General features: G+C 32.4%; 1 protein-coding gene across 2 annotated transcripts in view; it reads left to right on the forward strand.

Annotated features, from left to right (window-relative positions):
- The first annotated feature begins 942 nt into the window (after window positions 1-942).
- Window positions 943-25033, forward strand: part of LOC129945989 (scoloptoxin SSD14-like) — a 29984-nt gene continuing 5893 nt past the window's right edge. The window contains exons 1-3 of one of the 2 annotated variants that reach the window (XM_056055988.1): window positions 943-1097; window positions 5412-5588; window positions 5665-5876. In XM_056055988.1, the coding sequence (XP_055911963.1) occupies window positions 1093-1097; window positions 5412-5588; window positions 5665-5876 (394 nt within the window). In that variant the 5' untranslated portion in view covers window positions 943-1092. Of the gene's footprint in view, window positions 1098-1898; window positions 2023-5411; window positions 5589-5664; window positions 5877-25033 lie in introns of those variants that run through there. The other variant, XM_056055987.1, reaches the window with a different exon arrangement.

Raw genomic sequence — 25033 nt, forward strand, 5'->3', positions numbered from 1 at the left:
AACGCTCCATTTTTAATAACCCTATACTGTTAGCTGTCAAATTGCTTTTTTTTAGGGTTGCCAACACTTCACTGCACAAATGGCGGCAAATTCAAATCTTGCGTTAATTTTGGGACACCCTTTATTTATAACGCAAACACCCACTTCAAATATTTGTGTTCAAAACATTTTCTACGACGGAAAAGCTGCATGTGCTATAGTCAAATCTTCGTTAAAGTGTCTAAGTCATAGTAACAAAACGCCTTTTAAATTCATTCAATGAATGAGTACTATTTTGTTGTGTTGTGTGTCTCTCGGATTTCTGAGACTTTTTCATTAATGAACATTCTTAAGATCACTTCAATTTCACAACATTTATCAAGCGTAATTTAAAAAAAAATTGTCATCCACTGACGTAGTATTCCATATCAAATTTATAGATCACCTAGATAGAAGTACCTTTGCTATCTAGCTCATTCCAGTTTTTTGATCAAGTGTAAGCATTATTAAAAGGAATTAAATTAGCTACAAGTACCTACTTGCTCGGCTTAAACCCCTTCACTTTGATAATTATTAGCTTATCTCTGCAAACCAGCAAAAACCAAAGAGGCGAGGGAGATTCATATCGCATGGGTTTTCCAGTTAGGCTAAAAAGATAAACAAAAAAAAACTAATAAACTGACTTACATTTGAACGTATACCTTGACAATTCCCCCTCTCTCTATATTAATGCTAAGTTTTTCAAAACAAAAACTTTTTCAAAAGAAAGAGGTGGACCAAAGCACTTTAAGCAGTGGCGCTAGGATAAAACTTCAAAAAATTGTCCATAAACATTTATTTAAGTCTTATAATAGGAAAAAAACGTACTCATATTCGTACTCATAAAATTCGCATATCGCAGACGGAGCAATAAAAAGTTAGACGATACGCTATCGATAGGTCGGTCGTATCTTTTAGACTTTTGCACTTGCTTTCAGTTGATCTTGGCAAGCGCGACAAAACGGTTGAATTATTTGCTACCAAGTCGCACCTTTTATTCGTATAGTTAACTGAGTTTTTATTTTCTAATTGAAAATTTAGTTATAAACAAAAGCCAGTTACCTGCCATTGAAAATGTTGTAAGTTTATTTTTTGTTTAGTTATCAATTAAAGTTTTAAAATAGTATCACGTAAGCTTTACAAACAAATCGTCGAATATTGAACAATTTTTACACCTAATCATTTTGTTGTTGTTAAATATTTAGTATATTATACCTTCACGCAGCTATTTGTTGTTAAACAGTGTAATTATTATTATTTTTTACCGGTGATTTGTTTCGTTTCGTTTTTGCTTGTTTAACACTTTACGAACAAAAATCAAGTTAATTATTTTATACAATGGCCTTGCATTTATTATATAACTAATTATTATTGTTGTAAGAGAAGTCAGTGCTGAAACGTATGTAAGTTAAAAAGAGTGCTAATAGACATACGATGGTTTCAAGACTTTCTTAAATGTACGATGTTCGTAAAGAAAGTGTGTTCTCGAGTTTTCATCATATTGGATCTAATTTTTAAAAAAGGAAATGTAGTGTAATTTGTGAATAAGTGATAAGTGAAAACGGTTTAAAATCAAGGAATGAAAAAGACTTGAAAATTACAAAACTAAAATTGTTTTTCAGGTCTTATTATACAAATTCTAAACCATTTAATTTAAAAACAGACTACAGCTTCAAAAAAATTATCTTCGTATTGTACGGATTTTTAACTTCCCATAGGAAGTTATTGTAATGGGTCCGATTTGTCAAATTGAAAATTTTGACATTTCTCGACGTTTCAAGGTCCCTAGAGTCGAAATAAAAGATTTTTAAAACGATGTATGTGCGTGCGTGTTCGTACGTCCGTACGTTCGTGACGTTTTTTCGTCCTCCATAGCTCAAGAACCAGTAGAGGTATTGACTTCAAATAAATTTTGTTATACAGATAATAAGGCAGAAAGATGCAGAAAGGGCTCTCAAGAAAATTGCGTGGGTGGTTTTTTTACCATAGGAGTTTGAAAAAAAGGTGAACATTTTGGTTAACCCTGAATATCTTACGAACCAAAAACGCTAGAGACTTGAATTAAATTTTATATAATATATTGCAACGTGATATCAAAGAAGTATATTTTTGAAAAAAATCCATTTAACGTTTTTTTTTATAAATCAAAAAAACTGAAAAAAAAAATTTGTCACCTGTAAAATTTTACGACTAAAATATTATTTTATCTCCAAAACAACTTTGTACAACGAATAATAATGTTTTTGACATCTGATAAAATTTTGAAAAAAATCGAATTGACAGTTTTTTTATAAAAAATAAAAATCTAAAAAAAACATTACTCAAAGTTCGTAAAAATTGAATATCGATTCCAATATCTTTTCAAAAACTTGAAATTTAGGCTTCAAGCTTATTTTATCTTATAAGAAATATTGTTTTCAATATTAGGACAAATTTTGAGAAAAATCGAATTGACAGTTTTTTTTTTACAGAAAATAAAAACCTAAAAAAAAAATGTATAAAAGTTGGTAAAAATTGATTTTCGACTCGAATATCTTTTCAAAAATTGTAGATATTGGCTTTAAACTAATTTTATCTTTTAAGAAATATTGTTTTCAATATTAGGACAAATTTTGAAAAAGATCAAGTTGACAGTTTTCTTACAAAAAATTAAAAACCGAAAAAAAAATAAACAAAAGTTGGTAAAAAATTATTTTCGACTCAAATATCTTTTCAAAAATTTGAGATAATAGCTTCAAACTAATTTTACTTATAAAAATATTGTTTTCAACATTAGGACAAATTTTGAAAAAAATCGAATTGATAGTTTTCTTACAAAAAATTAAAAACAAAAAAAAAATTAACAAAAGTTGGTAAAAATGATTTTCGACTAAGATATCTTCTCAAAAATTTGAGATAATAGCTTCAAACTAATTTCACTTATAAAAAATAGTGTTTTCAACATTAGGACAAATTTTGAAAAAAATCGAATTGACAGTTTTCTTACAAAAAATTAAAAACCGAAAAAAAATTAACAAAAGTTGGTAAAAAATGATTTTCGACTAAAATATCTTCTCAAAAATTTGAGATAATAGCTTCAAACTAATTTTTACTTATAAGAAATATTGTTTTCAACATTAGGAAAAATTTTGAAAAAAATCGAATTGAAGGTTTTCTTGCAAAAAATTAAAAACCGAAAAAATTAACAAAAGTTGGTAAAAAATGATTTTCGACTCAAATATCTTTTTAAAAATTTGAGATAATAGCGTCAAACTAATTTTACTTATAAGTAATATTGTTTTCAACATTAGGACAAATTTTGAAAAAATCGAATTGAAGGTTTTCTTGCAAAAAATTAAAAACCGAAAAAAAAATTAATAAAAGTTGGAAAAAAATGATTTTCGTCTCGAATATCTTTTCAAAACTTTGAGATAATAGCTTCAAACTAATTTTACTTATAAAAAAATATTGTTTTCAACATTAGGACAAATTTTGAAAAAAATCGAATTGACAGTTTTCTTACAAAAAATTAAAAACCAAAAAAAAAATTAACAAAAGTTGGTAAAAAAAATTTTCGACTAAAATATCTTCTCAAAAATTTGAGATAATAGCTTCAAACTAATTTTTACTTATAAGAAATATTGTTTTCAATATTAGGAAAAATTTTGAAAAAAATCGAATTGAAGGTTTTCTTGCAAAAAATTAAAAACCGAAAAAAAAATTAATAAAAGTTGGAAAAAAATGATTTTCGACTAAGATATCTTCTCAAAAATTTGAGATAATAGCTTCAAACTAATTTTACTTATAAAAAAATATTGTTTTCAACATTAGGACAAATTTTGAGAAAAATCGAATTGACAGTTTTTTTTTACAGAAAATAAAAACCTAAAAAAAAAATGTATAAAAGTTGGTAAAAATTGATTTTCGACTCGAATATCTTTTCAAAACTTTGAGACACTTGCTTTAATTTACTTTAATCTTTCAACAAATATTGTTGTCAACATTTAGTTAAATTTTGAAAAAGATCGAGTTGACAGTTTTCTTACAAAAAATTAAAAACCGAAAAAAAATTAACAACTGTTGGAAAAAAATGATTTTCGACTAAGATATCTTCTCAAAAATTTGAGATAATAGCTTTAAACTAATTTCACTTATAAAAAATATTGTTTTCAACATTAGGACAAATTTTGAAAAAAATCGAATTGACAGTTTTCTTGCAAAAAATTAAAAACCGAAAAAAAAATTAATAAAAGTTGGAAAAAAATGATTTTCGACTAAGATATCTTCTCAAAAATTTGAGATAATAGCTTTAAACTAATTTCACTTATAAAAAATATTGTTTTCAACATTAGGACAAATTTTGAAAAAAATCGAATGGACAGTTTTCTTGCAAAAAATTAAAAACCGAAAAAAAATTAATAAAAGTTGGTAAAAATTGATTTTCGGCTCGAATATCTTTTCAAAAATTTGAGATAATAGCTTCAAATTAACTTTTACTTATAAGAAATATTGTTTTCAACATTCGATAAAATTTTGAAAAAAATTTTATTGACAGTTTTTTTTAACAGAAAATAAAAACCAAAAAAAAAATTATAAAAGTTGGTAAAAAATTATTTTCGACTCAAATATCTTTTCAAAAATTGTAGATATTGGCTTTAAACTAATTTTATCTTTTAAGAAATATTGTTTTCAACATTAGGACAAATTTTGAAAAAAATCGAATTGACAGTTTTCTTACAAAAAATTAAAAACCAAAAAAAAATTAACAAAAGTTGGTAAAAATGATTTTCGACTAAAATATCTACTCAAAAATTTGAGATAATAGCTTCAAACTAATTTTTACTTATAAGAAATATTGTTTTCAACATTAGGACAAATTTTGAGAAAAATCGAATTGACAGTTTTTTTTACAAAAAATAAAAACCTAAAAAAAAATGAATAAAAGTTGGTAAAAATTTACTTTCGACTCAAACAGCTTTTCAAAACTTAAAAATATTGGCTTCAAACTTATTTTATTTCACAGAAAATATTGTTTTCGATATTCAGTAATTTTTATATAAAAAATCCAACAATCCGTTTTTTCAAAAAAAAAAATGAAATTTACAAAAAATAGTACGCAAATTTGGTAAAAATTGATACGAGTACATACAGAGAAACTTTTAAGCAAGACAAATCGACAGACGTGGTGGGAAGTTATCAGTGTGGGTCGCATCCCAGCCTCTTTTTTAAATTAGTGTTCCAATGACAAAGCGCAAATCGTTTTTTTTTTTTCGCATACCACGGAAGTGACTATTTCACACTTAATTTAATTTTTTTGTAAAAAAAACAGTTTATAGATTCGCATCAGAAATATTTATAACAATAAAAAGTTTTAACTAAATTCACAATAAATTAATTGTTTTTTTTTTGTACAGAATAAAATTCAACAAAAAGACTGTAATATGGGTTGTGATAGCTGCTATAGTTGTTGCTGGTATAGTTCTTGGATTAGTTTTTGGCCTAAAGGGTTCGTCGACCTCCGTTGACGCTGCTAGTTCAATTCGACGTGCAGCTGTTGTCTCGAATGGACTAGGATGTGCTCCTATTGGAAGGTTGTATATTTTGTTGTTAATTAATTTGTTGCCTTTTAAAATAGTGTTAACGTTTAAAAAATTCCCTTACAAATAGTTCCATGATTGATGATGGTGGATCGGCCGTAGATGCTGCTATAGCAACATTACTTTGTGAAGGAATAATGTTACCACATAGTATGGGAATTGGTGGTGGATTTTTTGCAACAATTTATAATCGAACAACAAAAACAATTGAAACACTTAATGCACGTGAATCAGCACCTTTAGCTGCCACAGAAGGAATGTTTATCAATAAGACTATAACAGGTATGATTAAAAAATAACTACTCTAAGAACGCATTTCATTTATCTTTTAATTGTTGTGTTTTTTGTATTTCGTAAACAAAATTAAACTTGAAAGTAGGTAGGTTATAAAGGAGGTTTCTATTTTTTAAGACTCCTATTCTTATCTTAATTTAAAAGTATTTATTGGTCTATTTTAACATAGATATAAACTAAAAATAAGTATTTTTGAAATGTTGAAATTAAAACATCATTGAATATCATTTTGGAGACTTTTTTTTAAATCAGTGGTGTATTCGTTTTTGAACAATTTTTAACTATTTTTGTTGTGCCAAACAATATTATTAAAGTATCACTGTTACACTTTGTTGGAATTTATTAGAATCATTTAGGAATGATAATTGCTAGAAATTGTTGATCTGTCAATCTACTATTATCAAAATTGAAAAACAAAATATTTGTATGACTGCAAATCGCAAAATAAATAACGAAACAAAAATTGAAGCTGCTCTGAACTTCCTTAAGAATTAAAGCTGTGAGCAGTCATTAATTGAACTAATAGAATTGAAAATTTTAATGTCGGAGGAGTTTTTTATAACGGATGTTATGTCATTTATATATAAGATAAATAATAAAGGACCTAAATGGCTACCCTGTGGAACACCAGAGTTCACGTAAAATTGGTCGGAGAATTCATTTCTGAATATAACGCTATAACTTCTGTTCTTAAGATAAGATGAAATCCACTTCAAGAATTAGTCGTTAAACCCTAAGGCCTTAAGTTTATGGACAAAGGCCTTACTGAAATCTTTGAATACGCAATCTACTTACTTACGATCTTCGAAGGAGTCAAGGCAAGAAGAAGTGAAGTGAAGTAGTTTTGTAATTGTTGATTTATTCTGGACGAAACCATGTTGATTTTCACATACTCGTACTATTGAATTACAATTAAAGGATAACATCTTACAGGTAATGGACTCAAATAGTTTGGGAATAACGGAAAGTTTGGCAATCAGCCGGTAATTCTTTATTTCATTCTTAGACCCTTTTTTATGAATCGGAGTTATAAATGCACTTTTCCATAATAGGGGGAAAATTGAGCTTCTAAGAGATTCATTGAACAAAACAAACAGAGGGTTTGATAAATTAGACACACATTTTTTAAAAACACATGATGGTACTCCATCAGGGCCAGGGTGAAAACGGTCATCAAGTTCTGAGAGCTTGTTTGAGCTCAAAGATGTAGCAAATACATCTACGGGATTTCGAAATCACCGGAATACCAACTGGGAGCGTTATAGGGAGGTACTAGCACAACTGCTTAATCATAACCTTCTTAAAAGCTCCTCCAGTAAAGATGAACTAGACCTTTCTGTAAATCATCTCACCGAAGCCTTAAATGAATCAATGAGATCTTCATGCCCTGTAACCATTTTAAAGGGTAAAAAGAAACCTCATTGGTGGCATAAAGAATTAGAACCATTCAGAAAGAGCTGTCGTAAACTCTTCAATAGATCTAAGTACACTAGATCTCCTTCTGACTGGGACTTATACAAACAAGCTCTAAAGCAATATAAAAAAGAATTAAGAAAGAGTAAGAGGTCTTCTTGGAGAAATTTTTGTGGTAAAATAGAAAATACTTCAGAAGCCTCAAGACTCAGGAAAATTCTCTCAAAAAGTCCAACAATACCTAGTGCTTTAAAGACAGAAACAGGCACATGGACTATCACAGATGAAGAATCTCTTAACCTGTTATTAGACACCCACTTTCCAGGTAGTTCTAACATACTCAACGACTTAACATCAGAGTCTCAAGCTTCTACAAGCGATTTAGTTGATCTAATAACGCGGGAAAAACTGCAATGGGCCATAGACAGCTTTGATCCATATAAATCTCCAGGACCAGATGGAATCATTCCGGCCGAACTACAAAAATGCTCAGACATGATTATTCCACCATTGGAAATCATTCTGACAAGCTGTGTAAGGTTGAGATATATTCCCAAAGCCTGGAGAATGGCAAAAGTAGTCTTCATTCCCAAAGCAGGGAAACCCTCACACGTTAACCCTAAAGATCTACGACCAATCAGCCTATCATCCTTCCTTCTTAAAACCTTGGAAAGATTGATTGAAATTTATATCAGACATAATTTAAAACCATGTCTCATTTCCACAGCTCAACATGCTTACTCTAAGGGAAAATCAGTAGAATCAGCACTTCACTCACTGGTACGTACTATTGAACATTCCCTCGAATACAAAGAATATAACCTGGTAGCGTTCCTAGATATTGAAGGAGCTTTCAACAACGTCAGTTACCAGGCGATCACAACAGCAATGGATAAGCTGAAATTAGAGAAGTCACTCATAGATCTTATAAGTCTCATGCTCAAAAGCAGGACAATAATTTCTAACATGAGAAGTTTTACTACCACCAGATCGGTGAATCGGGGCACTCCCCAAGGTGGAGTCCTTTCGCCTCTTTTATGGAACATGGTAGTAAACGACTTACTTACAACATTGGAAACAGAAGGTTTCAAGGTGATTGCCTACGCTGATGACGTTGCGATATCCGTATCTGGGAAGCACCCCCAAGTTCTCTCGGAACTCCTACAAAATGCCCTAAACAGGCTAACTAAATGGGCTAATCAATGTGGATTGGACGTCAACCCACACAAAACAGAATTAATACTCTTCTCGAGAAGATATAAAATTCCTCAGATTAGCCCACCAAAGATTAAAGGAATACCATTAAGCTTTTCCGACCAAGCTAAATATTTGGGCCTCATTTTAGACAAAAAACTAAATTGGAAGGCAAATATTGATGAAAGAGTCAAAAAGGCTACTGTAGCGCTTTTTACTTGTAAAAAGGCCATAGGATCAAAATGGGGCTTCTCCCCAAAAATAACCCACTGGCTATACACTTCGGTAATCAGGCCGATACTCATTTATGGAGCCGTCGTATGGTGGACCGCACTGGATAAGATGGTAAATCTAAATAAACTCATTAAAGTCCAGCGGTCAGCAGGTATGTGCATCACAGGAGCACTTCGCACAACACCAACTGCAGCACTGGAAGTGCTTTTAAACCTAACACCACTTGACATCTTCTCTAAAAAGGTGGCTGCCAACTCATGTGTAAGGCTTAGAGCCACCTCTCAATGGACCAGTAACAATACTGGACATACAACCATTCTAGATAATTTCAGATCTATCCCAGATCGCTTAGACTATACCACCCCAAAAATGGTATTTGGTAAAAGATTCCATGTGTCCATCCCTTCAAGATCCTCCTGGGAAGAAGAGGGACCCCTGGAAGACGATGCGGTACACTTCTACACTGACGGTTCAAAGACCGATCACGGAGTTGGAAGTGGTATCTTTTCAGAACAACTGAATCTCAGTCTATCCTATAGACTTCCCAATCAATGTAGTGTGTTCCAGGCAGAAGTAATGGCGATAAAAGAAGCACTATCCTGGCTCAAAGAAAACGTTATATCTTGTAAGGATATACGTATCTTCTCGGACAGCCAAGCCGCTCTTAAATCTCTCGCGTCTGTCTCCACAAACTCTCGAACAGTCCACGATTGTCAATCATCTCTGAAGGAGATGACGGAACAGTTTAACATTCACCTCATTTGGGTGCCGGGCCACAGAGACATTCCGGGAAATTGCAAAGCCGATGAGCTCGCCAAAAACGGAACACTTCTGCCTTATGTTAGACAAAAACATAACATAGGAACACCACTTGCTACATGCAAATATCTTCTCAAGCAATATGCTTTAGAAACAACAAATACTAGATGGTCACGAAGTACCACCTGCCTGGCAACCAAGCAAATATGGCCAAGTATTGACTTAAAACGGTCAAAAGGCTTGATATCACTAAGCAGACAAAGTATAAGCTCTACAATTGGAGTAATAACGGGACACTGCCTCATAGGTAGACATGCTCTGAGGCTAGGGGTCTACACAAATGACTTCTGTAGAAGCTGCATGGACGAGGAGGAAGAGGAAACAGTCCAACACCTTCTATGTACATGTCCAGCACTCTCCAGTAGAAGGAATTACTTTCTCGGTAATCCCTTCTTCGATAATACCAGTGAACTGGCAAATATTGACACAAAACGTCTCTCTAACTTTATTAAAAGCACAAAATGGTTTGTTTAAATTCATTACTCCCATGAGTAACCTCATTAGTGGTATCACAATGGACCCTTGAGGTCTACGTGTGTCAATGATATCTAGACAGCCACTCTAACCTAACCTAACCTAAGTTCTGAGACACAACGAACAATTGAATCCTCACATATTGTCAAGTCAAGTGAGAATAGAATATTGGAGTAGTCAATGAAAATATTTTTAAGTTCGGAGTAAATCCTAAAGTCTTCTTCTGCTTTAGTTTTACGAGATGACTTCATCATTGGACTCAAATCTTTTTCCACCAAGCCATTTTTTCAGGTTTGGGAACAAGAAGTAGTCGCTCCGAGTGAAATCTGGAAAATAGGGTGGATGAGGGAGCAATTCATAGTCTCCCTTGAGCTCTATACTCTTTGTCCAACGCTTCTCCAATTTTTGTATCCCTTCTAAAAAAATGATTTGTCGAGGTCCTCAAAATAGGCATTTGTTTGCGAGATGACTTCATCATTGGACTCAAATCTTTTTCCACCAAGCCATTTTTTCAGGTTTGGGAACAAGAAGTAGTCGCTCGGAGCCAAATCTGGGGAATAGGATTTTTGCCAAGGCAACTGCACATGTGTGCACCCTTCCATTGCCTTGGTGGAAAAGAACTTTTTTTTTCAAATCGTCATTGAATCGGTCCAATAAGTTGGCATAATATTCTTCATTGATTGTTCTTCCCTTTTGAAGGTAGTCAATGTGGATTAACCCGCGTGCATCACAAAAAATAGTCGCCATAACTTTAATGGCTGACAAACCCACCTTGGCCTTCTTTGGCGCCGATTCACCCTTAGAAACCTACTGTTTTGACTGTTCTTTGGTCTCTGGTATGTTGTGATGGATCTATGTTTCGTCCACATTTACAAAACGACGCAAAAACTCCTCCATATTGCGATTAAGCAAACAACGCCAAACCTTTCTGCGAAGTTGTTACACGATTGTGTTTGTGGTCAACTGTGAGCAAACGCGGCACCCATCTTGCGGAAAGCTTTATCATGCCCAAGTGTATCATTAAAAATTGAAACCACTGCACTCGCACTTTCAATCTTCGGTCGGCCAACACCATATCGTGGATTTTTTCGATTGTTTCGGGTGAAGAGACCTCAACTGGGCGTCGAGGACGTTCGGCATCTTCAGTACTTGAACGGCCACAAAAAAATTCAGTAAACCACTGATAACTTCCCATCACGTCTATCGATTTGTCTTGCTTAAAAGTTTGAAGGTTTTCGTGCTGGGTTAAGAAAATTGTTAGTTGAATTATTCTTACAAATTTTAAAATTACCAACAATATTTTTCATATAAAGAAAGTTTGAAAATCTAGTTTTGTTAAATAGATTTTCAGTCGAAAATCAATTTTTATTAACTTTTGTTAAATTTTCTTTTAAGTTTTTATTTTTCGTAAAAATCAAAATTTTACTAAACGTTGATAACAAATTTTTTTAAAAGATAAAAGCAGTTTAAAGCCAATATCTTAAAGTTTTGAAAAGATATTTGAGTCGAAAATCAATTTTTATTAACTTTTGTTAAATTTTCTTTTAAGTTTTTACTTTTTGTAAAAAAATCTGTTAAATCGATTTTTCTCAAAATTTTACTGAAAACAATATTTTGTAATAGGTAAAAGTAGCTAAAAGCCAAAATCTCAAAGATTTGAAAAGATGTTTGTGTCGAAAATCAATTTTTACCAACTTTGAGTAATGTTTTTTTAGATTTTTATTTTTTATAAAAAAAACTGTCAATTCGATTTTTCTCAAAATTTTACCAGATTTTAAAAACTTTAGTTTTCGTTGCACAAAATTATTTTGGAGATAAAATCATTTTGTATTCGTAAAATTTTCGAGCTGTCAAATATTTTTTTCAGTTTTATTGATTTATAAAAACCGTTAATCGGATTTTTTTTTCAAAAATATATTTGTTTGGTATCACGTTACGATACATTAAATATAATTTAATTCAAGTCTCTAGCGTTTCTGGTTTGTGAGATATTTTGGATTAACCGTAATTTCCACCTTTTTTTAAACTACTATGGTAAAAAAACCGCCCACGCAATTTTCTTGAGAGCCCTTTCTGCGTCTTTCTGCATTATTATCTGTATAACAAAATTTATTTGATATCTCTTCTGGTTCTTGAGCTATGGACAACAAAAAAAAAATATCGAGTATGTACAGACGTACAGAGGTACGTTCACACACACGCACAGACATCTTTATAAAAATCTTTTTTTTTACACTAGGAAAATCGGAACCATTACAATAACTTCTTATGGGAAGTTAACAATGTTTTGTTTAATATTTTTAAAGACATGCTATAAAAAATGGCAAATGGTGTCAGCAAAACGGCCACAACTCTAACAGTTGAAGCATCATACCTCTTGCATGGAATTTGTATGACCAATTCGCACATTTGCTGTGTTTGTCACAAAATGTTGGTGGTCAATTTTTATCTCTTCTTCGAGAAGTAATAAAATAAGTTTCCTTTATCTTACGAAATTGCGGTTGTGCAAAATGCTTACCATTTTTATAGTGAGTTCTAACAATTTCAATACTTATAAAATATTATTAGAAAATAACAGCTTTTAAAAAGAAACCTCTTATTGGAAAGCCTCACAAATCCTTTTTTTTACTCTTTAAAATAATTTTTTAAATCATTAAAAACTTTTTAAAGACACGAAATGGTGAGAATTTCTAGCAAAGAATGTGGCTAGATAAGGTAAGACCTTAAAAGCCTTTTATCATGATAAATATGGCCCTTGATTAAAAAGATGATTTTACTGATTTTAATCGAGTTGGACATTATATTATCTCAGAGAATTATAAGATCTCAGATAATACGATACCAAATAAAACTCTCAATGTAGGAATTAATACCGATATCTTTTCTATATGGTCCTATAATTGTACAATACTCATTCCGGACGTGACAGTGTTGTTAAAAATATGATTTTGAAAATTCTAATCGACTTAACATAATACGTATTATCAATTAAATCACAAAAACAGTTTTTTTTTAACGATGAATTGGCAAGTTTTAATCTTTTCCAACATTATAATATCTAAACCTAAATTAACTCAAAGCATTAAGTGGATTTATACACCAAATGATGGAAGAATTTTCTACTATGTTCGAGAGTGAATAGACGCATTTTAATTATCTTCTCTGGCAAAAGTCTTTAAACGCGTGCATTTACCAGTTAAATAAACCAATATTGTGCGGAAACATAAGCATTTGTATTTTGTTTTGTTTAAACAATTAAATTAAAAATTAAACAATTTATTCTCACTTCAATAAAGAGAAAAAAAGTAAAAATAATTTGCACATACCCAATTGTTTCCCGCCATTTTGTTTTTGTATCGAAATTATATATGGTGCACGATGTCGAGTTCGTCTTCAGCTAAAACCAGGTCGAACTTAAACCGAGACCATCAGCAACTTCAAGCACCAACTAGAACACCCGTCGATAGGTGAAATAAGGCAAAGAAACCGATATCTCTTCCGCACTACCACCTAATGTGAATTCACCAAAAACAAGTAAATCTGACGTTTCTAATGCGAAACTTTCCGAAAGTGGATCAACTGAGGCAACCCCAAGGCCCAAGGAAACACGGCACTGAATCTCCCGGAACTTCAACTGGGTTACAACCTTGCCAACACCAATTAATCACTCCCGTTAAATCATGGTTCTGTCAAGAAACTCTTCAAACCGGATTAGCAAAACGAACCGAAAATATAATTGCATTTTTCAGGGAAGAGTTACAAAAAATTCGAAATGAATAACTAAGAAAAGTTCATGACATGGAAAAACGATTAAACGATCACGTTAATAACATTAGCTTAGCCATTTCGAATTTGACTCAGAGGACCGAAAATTTAGTTAAGAACGAAATTTAACAGTTAAGGAAGCGTTATGAAGTTCTGGAGAAGAAAGAATATCTGACTGACGCTTTTATCTTTGGTATTCCTAAGCTCTGGAATGAGAACCTGCATAGCATTTTCGACAAGCTTTGCAACTGGATTGAATTACCAACGCCCGCTTTGAAGAGCATTTTTCGAACAACCCTCCGTAATCAAAATGACGACCCTTCTGTCATCCGCCAATAAACAGTGTGGGTGAGAGAAGTACCATGTTAAAGGCACTTGCTAGCTATCGCAAGAAATCAAAGCGGCCGATCTCGTTGCATGATCTCGGATTGAATTCTAATGCTAGCGTCTTTGTGAACGAGAGCTTGTCTCAAAAAAATCGAACACTTCTTCAACACGCAGTGAGCATGAAGGAGAAAAATTTATTATTCTCTGTGTGCACACACCTTGGTTCTGTGCTCATCAAATTAACTGAGAACGGGAGAAGCTTGGCTATTGATGACTTCAACATCTTTTTTTCTTCTTATGCAGCAAAGCTTTTGCACTCATACTTAACCGATCGTCAGCAATGTTAGGCTATGGGAAGCCAGTTGTCGTCATATCTTGCAGTCCCTGCAGGAGTGCTACAGGGTTCCATTTTTGGGCCGCTATTATTTTCGCTATATGTCAATGAAATACCTCATCTAGTTAAGTCCTGCAACGTTCATATATTCGCAGACGACGTCCAATTATGCATATCCAGTCCGTTAGATGGGCTCTAAAGCATAACCTTTCTTTCAACCCGGGAAGTCAAAGACACTATGCATTTACAACGCATTTTAGATACGTCAAGTTTTCCACCAGTTCGACTCGGTAGATCAACCATTGACTATGTGCATTCTGCCAGGAACCTAGGGCTGATCATGCAGCTACTACAATTGATAAACTATATAGTGCTTTGCGTCTATTATGGTCAACCCAAAAGTATGATCCTGTCAAAACTAAGATGTTGCTTGTCAAAGCACTCCTGCTACCCATTTTGTTGTACGGATTTGAAGTTTTCTGAAGTTTTTAGAAAGATGGCTTTAAAACAATGAAAGAAGAAGGAATAAAGACTGATGGCTATTTTTTCTATCTATAGTTTTTGAAAGTCTGATAAGTAACCAGATAAAATATTATATTAAAGACAAGCAATTATTGAATCCTTTGCAATCTGGATTTTGGTCTGGACATAGTTGTGTTTCAGCTTTACTCAATGTATCTTTTGACATTATATAACCTAACTTGACTCATCAAAGCCATTTGACTGTGTAAACCATAATCTTCTCTGTGATAAATTGACGACCCTATTTAGCTCCTCTGACACAACTAAAAAACTTATTTACTCATATTTGTCCAATCGTATGCAAGCCGTAATCTTGTAATGGTAGAATGTCCTCGTTTCTCCCTGTTAATAATGATGTTCCTCAAGGATCAATCCTTGGACCTTTACTGTTTTCATTGTTCATTAATGATCCACCCTCTGTTTTGTCTTACTGTCAGTTTCATATCAATGCAGAGATGTCCAATAGTTTTCCTGAGATGATGCTTAAGGATGCAATATCTGAAATGAACACTGATTTACAGGCTATATATGATTGGTCGACACGGAACGGACTTAAACTCAATCCTGAAAAAACGAAAGCTCTCCCAATTTCAATAAACAAACCAAACCCAGATAATTTTCCTCCTGTTATGTTGAATAATTTTATTATTGATTATGATGCCAAAGTTAGAAATTTAGGTTTGGTCTTTAACAGCAGATTAACTTGGAAGAACCATGTCGATACAGTTGTGTCAAAGATTTATGTTTCACTTAGAGAACTATCTGTTACTAAATCTGTACTACCTACCCATATTTAATTGAAGCTATTGAAAGCACTTGTCCCACCTATAATAACATACGGTTGTGAGCTGTTTGCTGATCTTACTTCTCAATCAGCTCACAAATTAAAGGTGGCATTTAATGCAATAGCTCGGTTTGTTTTTAACCTACGTATGTAGGTTCCATCATGTCTCTTTGCAAGCTCGTCAGCTTTTCAATTGCGATAGCTTTTTTCAAATATCGTTGTTGTATTTTACTCTTCAAATTGATTGTTAAAAAGACTCCAAATTATCTATGTAACAGACTTAGTTTTTGTGTTTCTAGCCGTTCCATATTATTGCGCTCGTCTAACATTATGGCTGAAACACAAACACGCTTTAGCTTCGGCTTCGCCTGACGTTTACGAGTTCAGCCATAGGAATTCAATGCATGCTATCACAATGTAGCTTCGACCTCACGTTTTGTTTGACAATCGTAAGGAAAAGAATGTAATGTAACGTAATGTGACTCCAAACGGAAGCTCTAGTTCAATTTTCTGCATATTTGCTTTGTCTGACAGCTCATCAGCAGTAAAAAAATGTCAACAAACAAAATATTTGCTCTTTGGAGGGATGAAATAATAGAAATGTCATTCAAAGCAACCTCGAAGCAGGCCTAACGTAACGCAGACGAAGCCGAAGCTGAAGCGTGTATGTGTTTCAGCCATTACGATTTCAGCCATAGGAATTCAATGCATGCTATCAGAATGGAGCTTCGACCTCACGTTTCGATTGACAATCGTAAGGAAAAGAACGTAATGTAACGTAATGTGGCTCCAAACGGAAGCTCTAGTTCAATTATCTGAACATTTGATTTGTCTGACAGCTCAAAAGCTGTAAAAAATGTCAACAAACAAAATATTTGCTCTTTGGAGGGATGAAATGATAGAAATGTCATTCAAAACAACCTCCAAGCAAGCCCACCGTAAGGCAGACGAAGCCGAAGCGTGTTTGTGATTTTTCGTTCACGCTGTTGGACTGTGGAATAACCTTCTCAGTCACATGAGGGCTAGAATCGAAAACAGAAAGTTTCAAGCAATTTGTTTTGAATATTTCTCAAACTTGAACTGAACATACATTTAAATTAATCAGTTACTTGCGTCTTGATTCAGATAATTTAATTAACATATCTTTTGTTTTTTGTTTTTATCTGAAATCTTTAATTCTTAATTTCAGTCCATTTTGAATGAAATTTTAATAAATTTTTTGTTAATTTTGTTCTGACACGTTTTTTTTATTGTATTTTAAATCAATGTTTTATAACCTATACTATTTTTAAGTTTAACTTGATGTACAGCTGACATATGTACATTTGTATATAAACATCAAAATATCAAATAATATTATTATGTAAGCAATTTCAAATTTTATTTAATAATAACATATAATTCCTAACAATATTATCACATGTACATTAAAGCACTTAGATAACACTGTGCCAATATTATACTTTTTTATTAAGTATTGCACTAAAAATATTTTCTTAACAAAACTAAATTGATACAAAAACAATTAAAGTAAACATCCTATTTTTAACATTTGCATTTCAATACAATTTCTATAATTATGAGTACGTACGTAAAAGTAATCTCCAAATGCTAAAACCAACCAACTTTATTGTTTTCTTATATTATTTAAACAATTGCGCTTGAGTTCAAAGTATGTGCAAAAATAAAAACTATAAATTAATAATAATTATCTTTTCGTTGATAATGGTTGTAAGGCTTTAAAAATAAAACAAGTTCAAAATAAAATAATATACAATAATTTATGCATCCATAATTTAACCTTTCGAAGATATTTTATAAAGAAAACAACCTCACGAACAAAGATGAATACAAATACACAATTATTATAAAAATTCCCAAATTTTGTATTTTAAGTTATTTGCGGTTTTTAATTTGATGTTTAGCCTTCCTTTTTTTTTTATTACCTATTCATTAAGAAATTAAATATCCAAACACAATTTAATACTTCTGTTGTAAATGTATTAAAAATTACCACCCTCGTTAATCATACATTAACTCTTTGATAAAATATTGATTAGATAAAATCAGCGAAATTTGTTCAGCAGGTTTTAATAATGCACAGTACATTCGCAATATTAATGGTAATAATATCATTGAATGAAAATATTGTTCGTATTCAACAAAATGTCTTAGATTTATAATTTATATACCGACTTTGGTCTTATGTGTTTGCTGTTAGCTTCGAGGCTTTTATTAGGTATCAGTAAAATCCAGTAGCAAAAATCGAAACAGGAGGGATCTGAAATATTTTACTGATAAATTAACTAATAACCAAGAGCTTCACACCTCCTTTCCGCTGCTGGTTTTATCAGTAATTTTTTAGGGGCCAGGTATAGCTATCATTGAAGTCAATCCGTAAAATAATTGAATGGATATTTGACTATGTTTCCCTTTGATTAGATTGTAGATTGGAAATCATACAAAGATTTTTTTTTCAGGACAAAAAGTGGACTTAAGCAGTACTTTTTCACTAAAATGTATTGTTTTATTTTCCGGACGGAAAATCATTTTCCTGAACAGCTGATGGTTGCATGTTCAAAAGTGAAACGAATCGTTGCACTGATTTAAACGGTGATTTTTTAAGAGCTTAAAAACTTTTTTAAACAAAAAAAACGCATACAATTTACAAAATCTCATCGATTCTTTATTTGAAACGTTAGATTTAAATGTTGACCGCGGCTGCGTCTTAGGTGGTCCATTCGGAAAGTCCAACTTTGGGTAACTTTTTCGATCATTTCGGCCGGAATAGCCCGAATTTCTTCGGAAATGTTGTCTTCCAAAGCTGGAATAGTTGCTGGCTTATTTGTGTAGACTTTAGACTTGACGTAGCCCCACAAAAAATAGTCTAAAGGCGTCAAATTGCATGATCTTGGTGGCCAATTTACCGGTCCATTCCTTGAGATGAATTGTTTTTCGAAGTTTTCCCTCAAAATGGCCATAGAATCGCGAGCTGTGTGGCATGTAGCGCCATCTTGTTGAAACCACATGTCAACCAAGTTCAGTTCTTCCATTTTTGGCAACAAAAAGTTTGTTAGCATTGAACGATAGCGATCGCCATTCACCGTAACGTTGCGTCCAACAGCATCTTTGAAAAAAACGGTCCAATGATTCCACCAGCGTGCAAACCACACCAAACAGTGCATTTTTCGGGATGCATGGGCATTTCTTGAACGGCTTCTGGTTGCTCTTCACTCTAAATGCGGCAATTTTGCTTATTTACGTAGCCATTCAACCAGAAATGAGCCTCATCGCTGAACAAAATTTGTCGATAAAAAAGCGGATTTTCTGCCAACTTTTCTAGGGCCCATTCACTGAAAATTCGACGTTGTGGCAGATCGTTCGGCTTCAGTTCTTGCACGAGCTGTATTTTATACGGTTTTACACCAAGATCTTTGCGTAAAATCTTCCATGTGGTCGAATAACACAAACCCAATTGCTGCGAACGGCGACGAATCGACATTTCACGGTCTTCAGCAACACTCTCAGAAACAGACGCAATATTCTCTTCTGTACGCACTGTACGCAATCGTGTGGTTGGTTTAATGTCCAATAAAGTAAACTGAGTACGAAACTTGGTCACAATCGCATTAATTGTTTGCTCACTTGGTCGATTATGTAGACCATAAATCGGACGTAAAGCGCGAAACACATTTCGAACCGAACACTGATTTTGGTAATAAAATTCAATGATTTGCAAGCGTTGCTCGTTAGTAAGTCTATTCATGATGAAATGTCAAAGCATACTGAGCATCTTTCTCTTTGACACCATGTCTGAAATCCCGCGTGATCTGTCAAATACTAATGCATGAAAATCCTAACCTAAAAAAAATCACCCTTTATATTCCAATAACCGATTTCTGTCATTAAACAAATTTGGGGGCATTGAAATCATTAAATATTTTTCAATGATAGATGCGAACAAATTCCAATGATTGGTTTCAATGATAAAAAGCAATGATAGTTATAATTGGCACCTTAGAGTTATAGCTATCACTGAAATCAATCCGCGAAAATTTTTAAAGTGATATTTGACTATGTTTCCTTCGATTATAAATGAAACTTGTATATTAATCGATCGGAAATCAACCAAAGAATTTTTGAGAAAGAAAAGAGTAATTCCTCATTTGTTTGTCTCTAAAAATGATTTTTTTTATTTTCCGGACGGAAATTCGATTTCCTGAACAGCTGATTCTTTTATGTTCAAAAGTGAAACGAATCATTAAACTGATTTGTGTTCCAATTTCACACAACTCCAATGACAGATTTCTGTCAGTAAAAGTTTTTCGGTGGATTTCAATTAGGAATTTTTTTTCAATGACAGAAATTTGTAATGACGACCTGTCAAGAAAGTTCCAATGTTTGTTTTCAATGATGAAAACCAATGGGCAGGTTCAGCCAACATAAGGGACTTCATTTGCAGTCAACTTCATTCTTTGAACGTAAATTTTGACCGAGGCAGCTAGTGAGTTTTTCAAGCGCAATGAATTTCAAATTCAGAACTTTATTTAGCAAATATCTACTTTAAGTTTATAGCACAAAAAGTACCAACAAAATTACTGTCTTCAAAACACTCCTCAGGCAAGCTACAAGTCCACCACGATTTGTATTTTGTATTGTGAAGAAATATTAGTTATTTCTTTTCTAAATTGACAAGAAATCATTTTACAGAAAGCATTAAATAAAGTTGTGCAGAAAATAAATAAATCATAGAGTAATAAAGTTCAGCTTTCAGTTGAATTTTTATTTTTTTTTTACTAGAAGAAATATTCACAAGACACTTGGCAGTATTCGACAACAAGTAGTGTGCGACTCTTAACCACTAAAACCACCTCTTCATCAGGACCAATCTTAAAGGATCGACTTCCGATTTTTCTTTCTTAACTTTGTACAATCACTTTGGGGGAAGTTTAAACTTTTAATACTTTCCCATGTTTTTTAGACCATAAGCTCATGAGGCTTGATTCTTCTTAATCTCCGAACATGGTTTCGTATTTGTTAACAACTTCTGTAACCATTTCTATTTGTAAGTCAAGATGGAGATCGGTATTTCTTACGTACCAAGGTGCATTAACTATTCCACGAAGGACTTTGTTTTGGAATTTTTGGATGATTTCGTTATTTGTTTTTTTTGTACAGCCCCATAATTGGATTCCATACAGCATTATTTTATTTTGGATTGATAAACCAGTACATTTTTCTTAATTTCAAGTTTAGTTCTTCTCTTTTCTTTTTGATGTGCTCTTTCCAATTTAGCTTTGCATCCAAAGTCATTCCAAGGTATTTGGCCGTTTTGGCGTATTCAGTTGAATGAAAAAACATTATCAACTGTCATTTTGATTGAAGTAGACTTGACTTGATAGTTAGGGAGATTTTTCTTTATTAACTTTCCAGTCAACTTTCCATTAAAGTTGCCTTAATTGAAAGGTAATTTTTTGGCAGCTAGCCAATCAGATACTAGAAACTTGCCAAATGATAGCTATAACCGGCTCCTTAACTGATGAATCGGAACAGTAAAAAATGGGAACACCATCAGTAAAACGAAATGGTATTTTGCTGGCATTTTGGAGTAAGGCGCCAGTTATAGCTATCATTGGTTTTCATCATTAAAAAGAAACATTGGAATTTGTTTGGCAGGTCGTTTATAGCTATCATTCAAAATTTCTATCATTTAAAATAATTTCCTGATTGAAAAACAACGAAATTGGGACACAAACATTGGAATATTTCATTTCAATTTTAAACATTAAAGTATCAGCTGTTCAGGAAAATTAATTTTCGTCCGGAAAATAGAAAAATACATTTTTAGAGAAGAATAAATGCAAATACATTTTTTTTCTCATAAAAATTCTTTGCTTCATTTCTAATTAAAGGGAAACACCGTCAAATATCGATTCAAATATTTTCCGGATCGATTTCAATGATAGCTATAACTAGCCCCTAAGTTTAGTACATATTTAATTTCCTTCTTAATTCTACATTAGAATTATTTTTTTGCAATTTGTCTTTTGGTAAAAATAAAGCTGCAATGTTCAAAAATGAAAAACAAACATTATAGCGGTGAATTTTAGTGATAGTTATAATCGGCCTTTTAAGCTGGATCAGACCAAGAATTTATTTTTCTTTACATGAATAAAAAGAACTAACATGGAAAAAATACTATTATTCCATTTTTGTTAATGTAGCTTTAATTTACAAAATAATGTTTAAGAATAAGTTTTTTTATTAACAACTCTCAAATACCCAGAAACATATGATAATGTCCATTTTAAAAATCCTTTTTTAAATTTAGAATAATTTTTAAAATGTTCTTAAAATCTCCAAAGTTAGATTTAGATGATTTTATGCATACGTAACGTACACAGTATTAATCATTTGCAACAAAATAACAGGTACAATTAGTCACATTAATGTGTGGGCCGCTTCAAGCCGCAGTAGACACACCCAATGTAGGTTTGTGCGAAAGCCTCAAGGCTGTTTCACTTGCATGCTTTTGAGATCAAATCAAGCATAGAAAAAGCGGTTTCTGGCTCTCAACCAAAATTAATTATATGAATAATTATTTGTTATTTCGTCAAAATGTGTAGAAATGTGTACAAAAAGAATAATGAGTATAAATGTTATCACAGATAAAAAAAAGACTCTTCAACCTAAACAAACATTTCATTTTTTTTGTATTTAGAAAAGATAGTGAAGTATTGATTTAAGTTTACCCTTTAATAACCTTGTCATTTGGAGACTTGTCTAGGTGATTTGCTTAATGAGTTTTTTTTTCATAATGACGTTTAAATGTATTATTAACTTTTTTATCAGTTCAGTATGGTACTTAAATTTATGTGCAATTCACACTTGTAAACTCGTCATAAAACTAGGAAACCGTTCTGACTTTGCTTGAGCATTCGTATTTCACCACTTTTTATACTCACCATTTATTTTTAGAATGGGCAGGTTCAAGGAACATAAGGGACTTAATTTGCAGTCAACTTCATTCTTTGAACGTAAATTTTGACAAAGGCAACTAGTAAGATTTTCAAGTGTCATGCATTTCAAATTCAGAACTTTACTTCCCAAACCTCCACTTAAAGTTCATAGTACAAAAAGTACCAACAAAATTACTGTCTACAAAACAAGCCTCTCGCAAGCTACAAGTCCATCACGATTTGAAAAGAAAAATTAGTTATTTCTTTTCCAAATTTACAAGGAACCTTTTTACATTAAATTATGTTTTCCAGAAAATAAATAAATCACAGAGTAATAAAGTTCATCTTTCGGTTGAATGAAAAAAAAAACTAATTAACTGTCATTTTGAAAGAAGTAGACTTGACTTAAAAGTTAGGGAGATTTTTCTTGGCTTACTTTCAGTCAACTTTCCATTAAAGTTGCCTTAATTGGAATGTAATTTTATGGCAGCTGGCCAATTAGATGCTGGAAACTTGCCTTACTTTCAAGCCTCTTATGTCGTCAGCGGAGATGTCAAAAAAGGAATCCAAAGGTATCCAAGAATTTCTGGGCTATGTAAGTATCAAAAGAACAGCTGATTCAAAACATGGTTGAATTTCAAGAAACTTGAAAGTTAATGTCAGCTTTTTGTATATGTTAGACGTTGTTAAACAAAAAGATACAAAATGTTAGTTGAAGTTATATTTGAGGATTTACTGTACATAATAGACGATGAAGAAGCTATTTGCCTCCAAATTTTAGAAGGTATAATTATGATCTATTTTTTTAAACTTCAAAATTGACTTATTTTGTTCTCGTTTTGAAGATGACCAATTTGCTAAATTATTAATCGTATAGAGTTTCAATTGAGCTGAGAGGGAATTTAACATAGATTACAGATAAAGGTTATCTCTTATTTATTAAATTGTTACGCACTTCTACTATCTTAATACAGCTGTTAAAAAATAAAAACTCGTTCAAGAAGGTATCTCAGAATCCACCTATCCAAGATACCCTATCCAACACAAGACTGAACGCAGCCAATCAAGAGTTTGAGGTTAGAGTTGTGTATTGCAAGTTCAAGTAAAAGCTGACAAGTGGGAATCCAAAGATAATGGGCAGGTTTAGACGACTTAAGAGTACTTAAAGTACTTAAAGTAAGAAAAGTTTCTAGTATCTGAAATTCGAGCATTGGAAAGTTGAATGGAAAGTAAGTCAAGAAAAAAATTTCTAGTCAAATTAATTTTTGTCAAACTGTAAGCTGATCATGTTTTGTTTACTATGCTGAAAGCTGAACTTCCTTAGTCTGTGATTTAGTTATTTAATGTAATGTGTTCCATGTGGCCATGTCATATTGGAAAAGGATTAACTTAACTTTCTAAACAAAATTGTGCAACTCATAACCTTGATTTTGGCACCAAACAAATTATGACCCTTTTACTCGCTTTTCAATTTAAAAAAATGACCAATGACAAAACCCAATGAAAACTATGATTGGCAACTTAATGCCCAACATAATTTTGTTAAGAAAGATGGTTTATAGTCAAGAAATTTTAAAGATCATTTTAGGGGTAAAAAGTACCAAATTTCAAAAAATAAAATTAACAAGGTAAACCTTATAGATTCAAAATATTCTAAATGAACCCATTTTAAGGATGAATGAGAGCGTAAAACAATTCAAGTAGTACTAAGTTTTTCTGATTTTTTCCTTTTATGGTGCCAAATTTTTAAAATAAAGTGAAATCTTAATAAAAATATGTATTTGAAAGAATGTTGTTTTTCCTTATCAAACATTTTCTTCTAAAGTTGGTTAACATTTTTGGCAGGAAACAAAAAATTAGATTAAATAAATAAATAAGGTTGCGCAACAGTCCATGAAGAACCAGGACCTAGTGACTTACAACCCTCAACCATTCCTGTGTGCGAGTAATGTTGTCAGAGATGGTAGGGACCTACAGTTTATAAGCCGATTCCGAACTGCTAATTTAAGAAAGCACTTTTTCATGGCAAGAATTACTCTTGGAGGATTAGTCAGTTCCTCACAAGAGCAGTACCCGTGAAAAAAAGTCAGATGGCACAGACAGGGATTGAATCCAAAACCTATTGCATGACAGTCCACACTATCAAGTGCCGATTGAAGCCACCAAACTGGTTCTCCTCTTTCATCCTATGAGTTAGGTACCGTTCGGACACAGCCCTACTAAACCGATGGAGCTCTGCTCCGCCTTGTGCCATGACGTCCCGATTGTACGGGAGTCGCCTATCCACGGTTCTTCGTCTGACGTGGTAGATTAATGGAAC

Source organism: Eupeodes corollae, chromosome 2, assembly GCF_945859685.1.
Source record: "Eupeodes corollae chromosome 2, idEupCoro1.1, whole genome shotgun sequence".
Taxonomy (NCBI): Eukaryota; Metazoa; Arthropoda; class Insecta; order Diptera; family Syrphidae; genus Eupeodes; species Eupeodes corollae.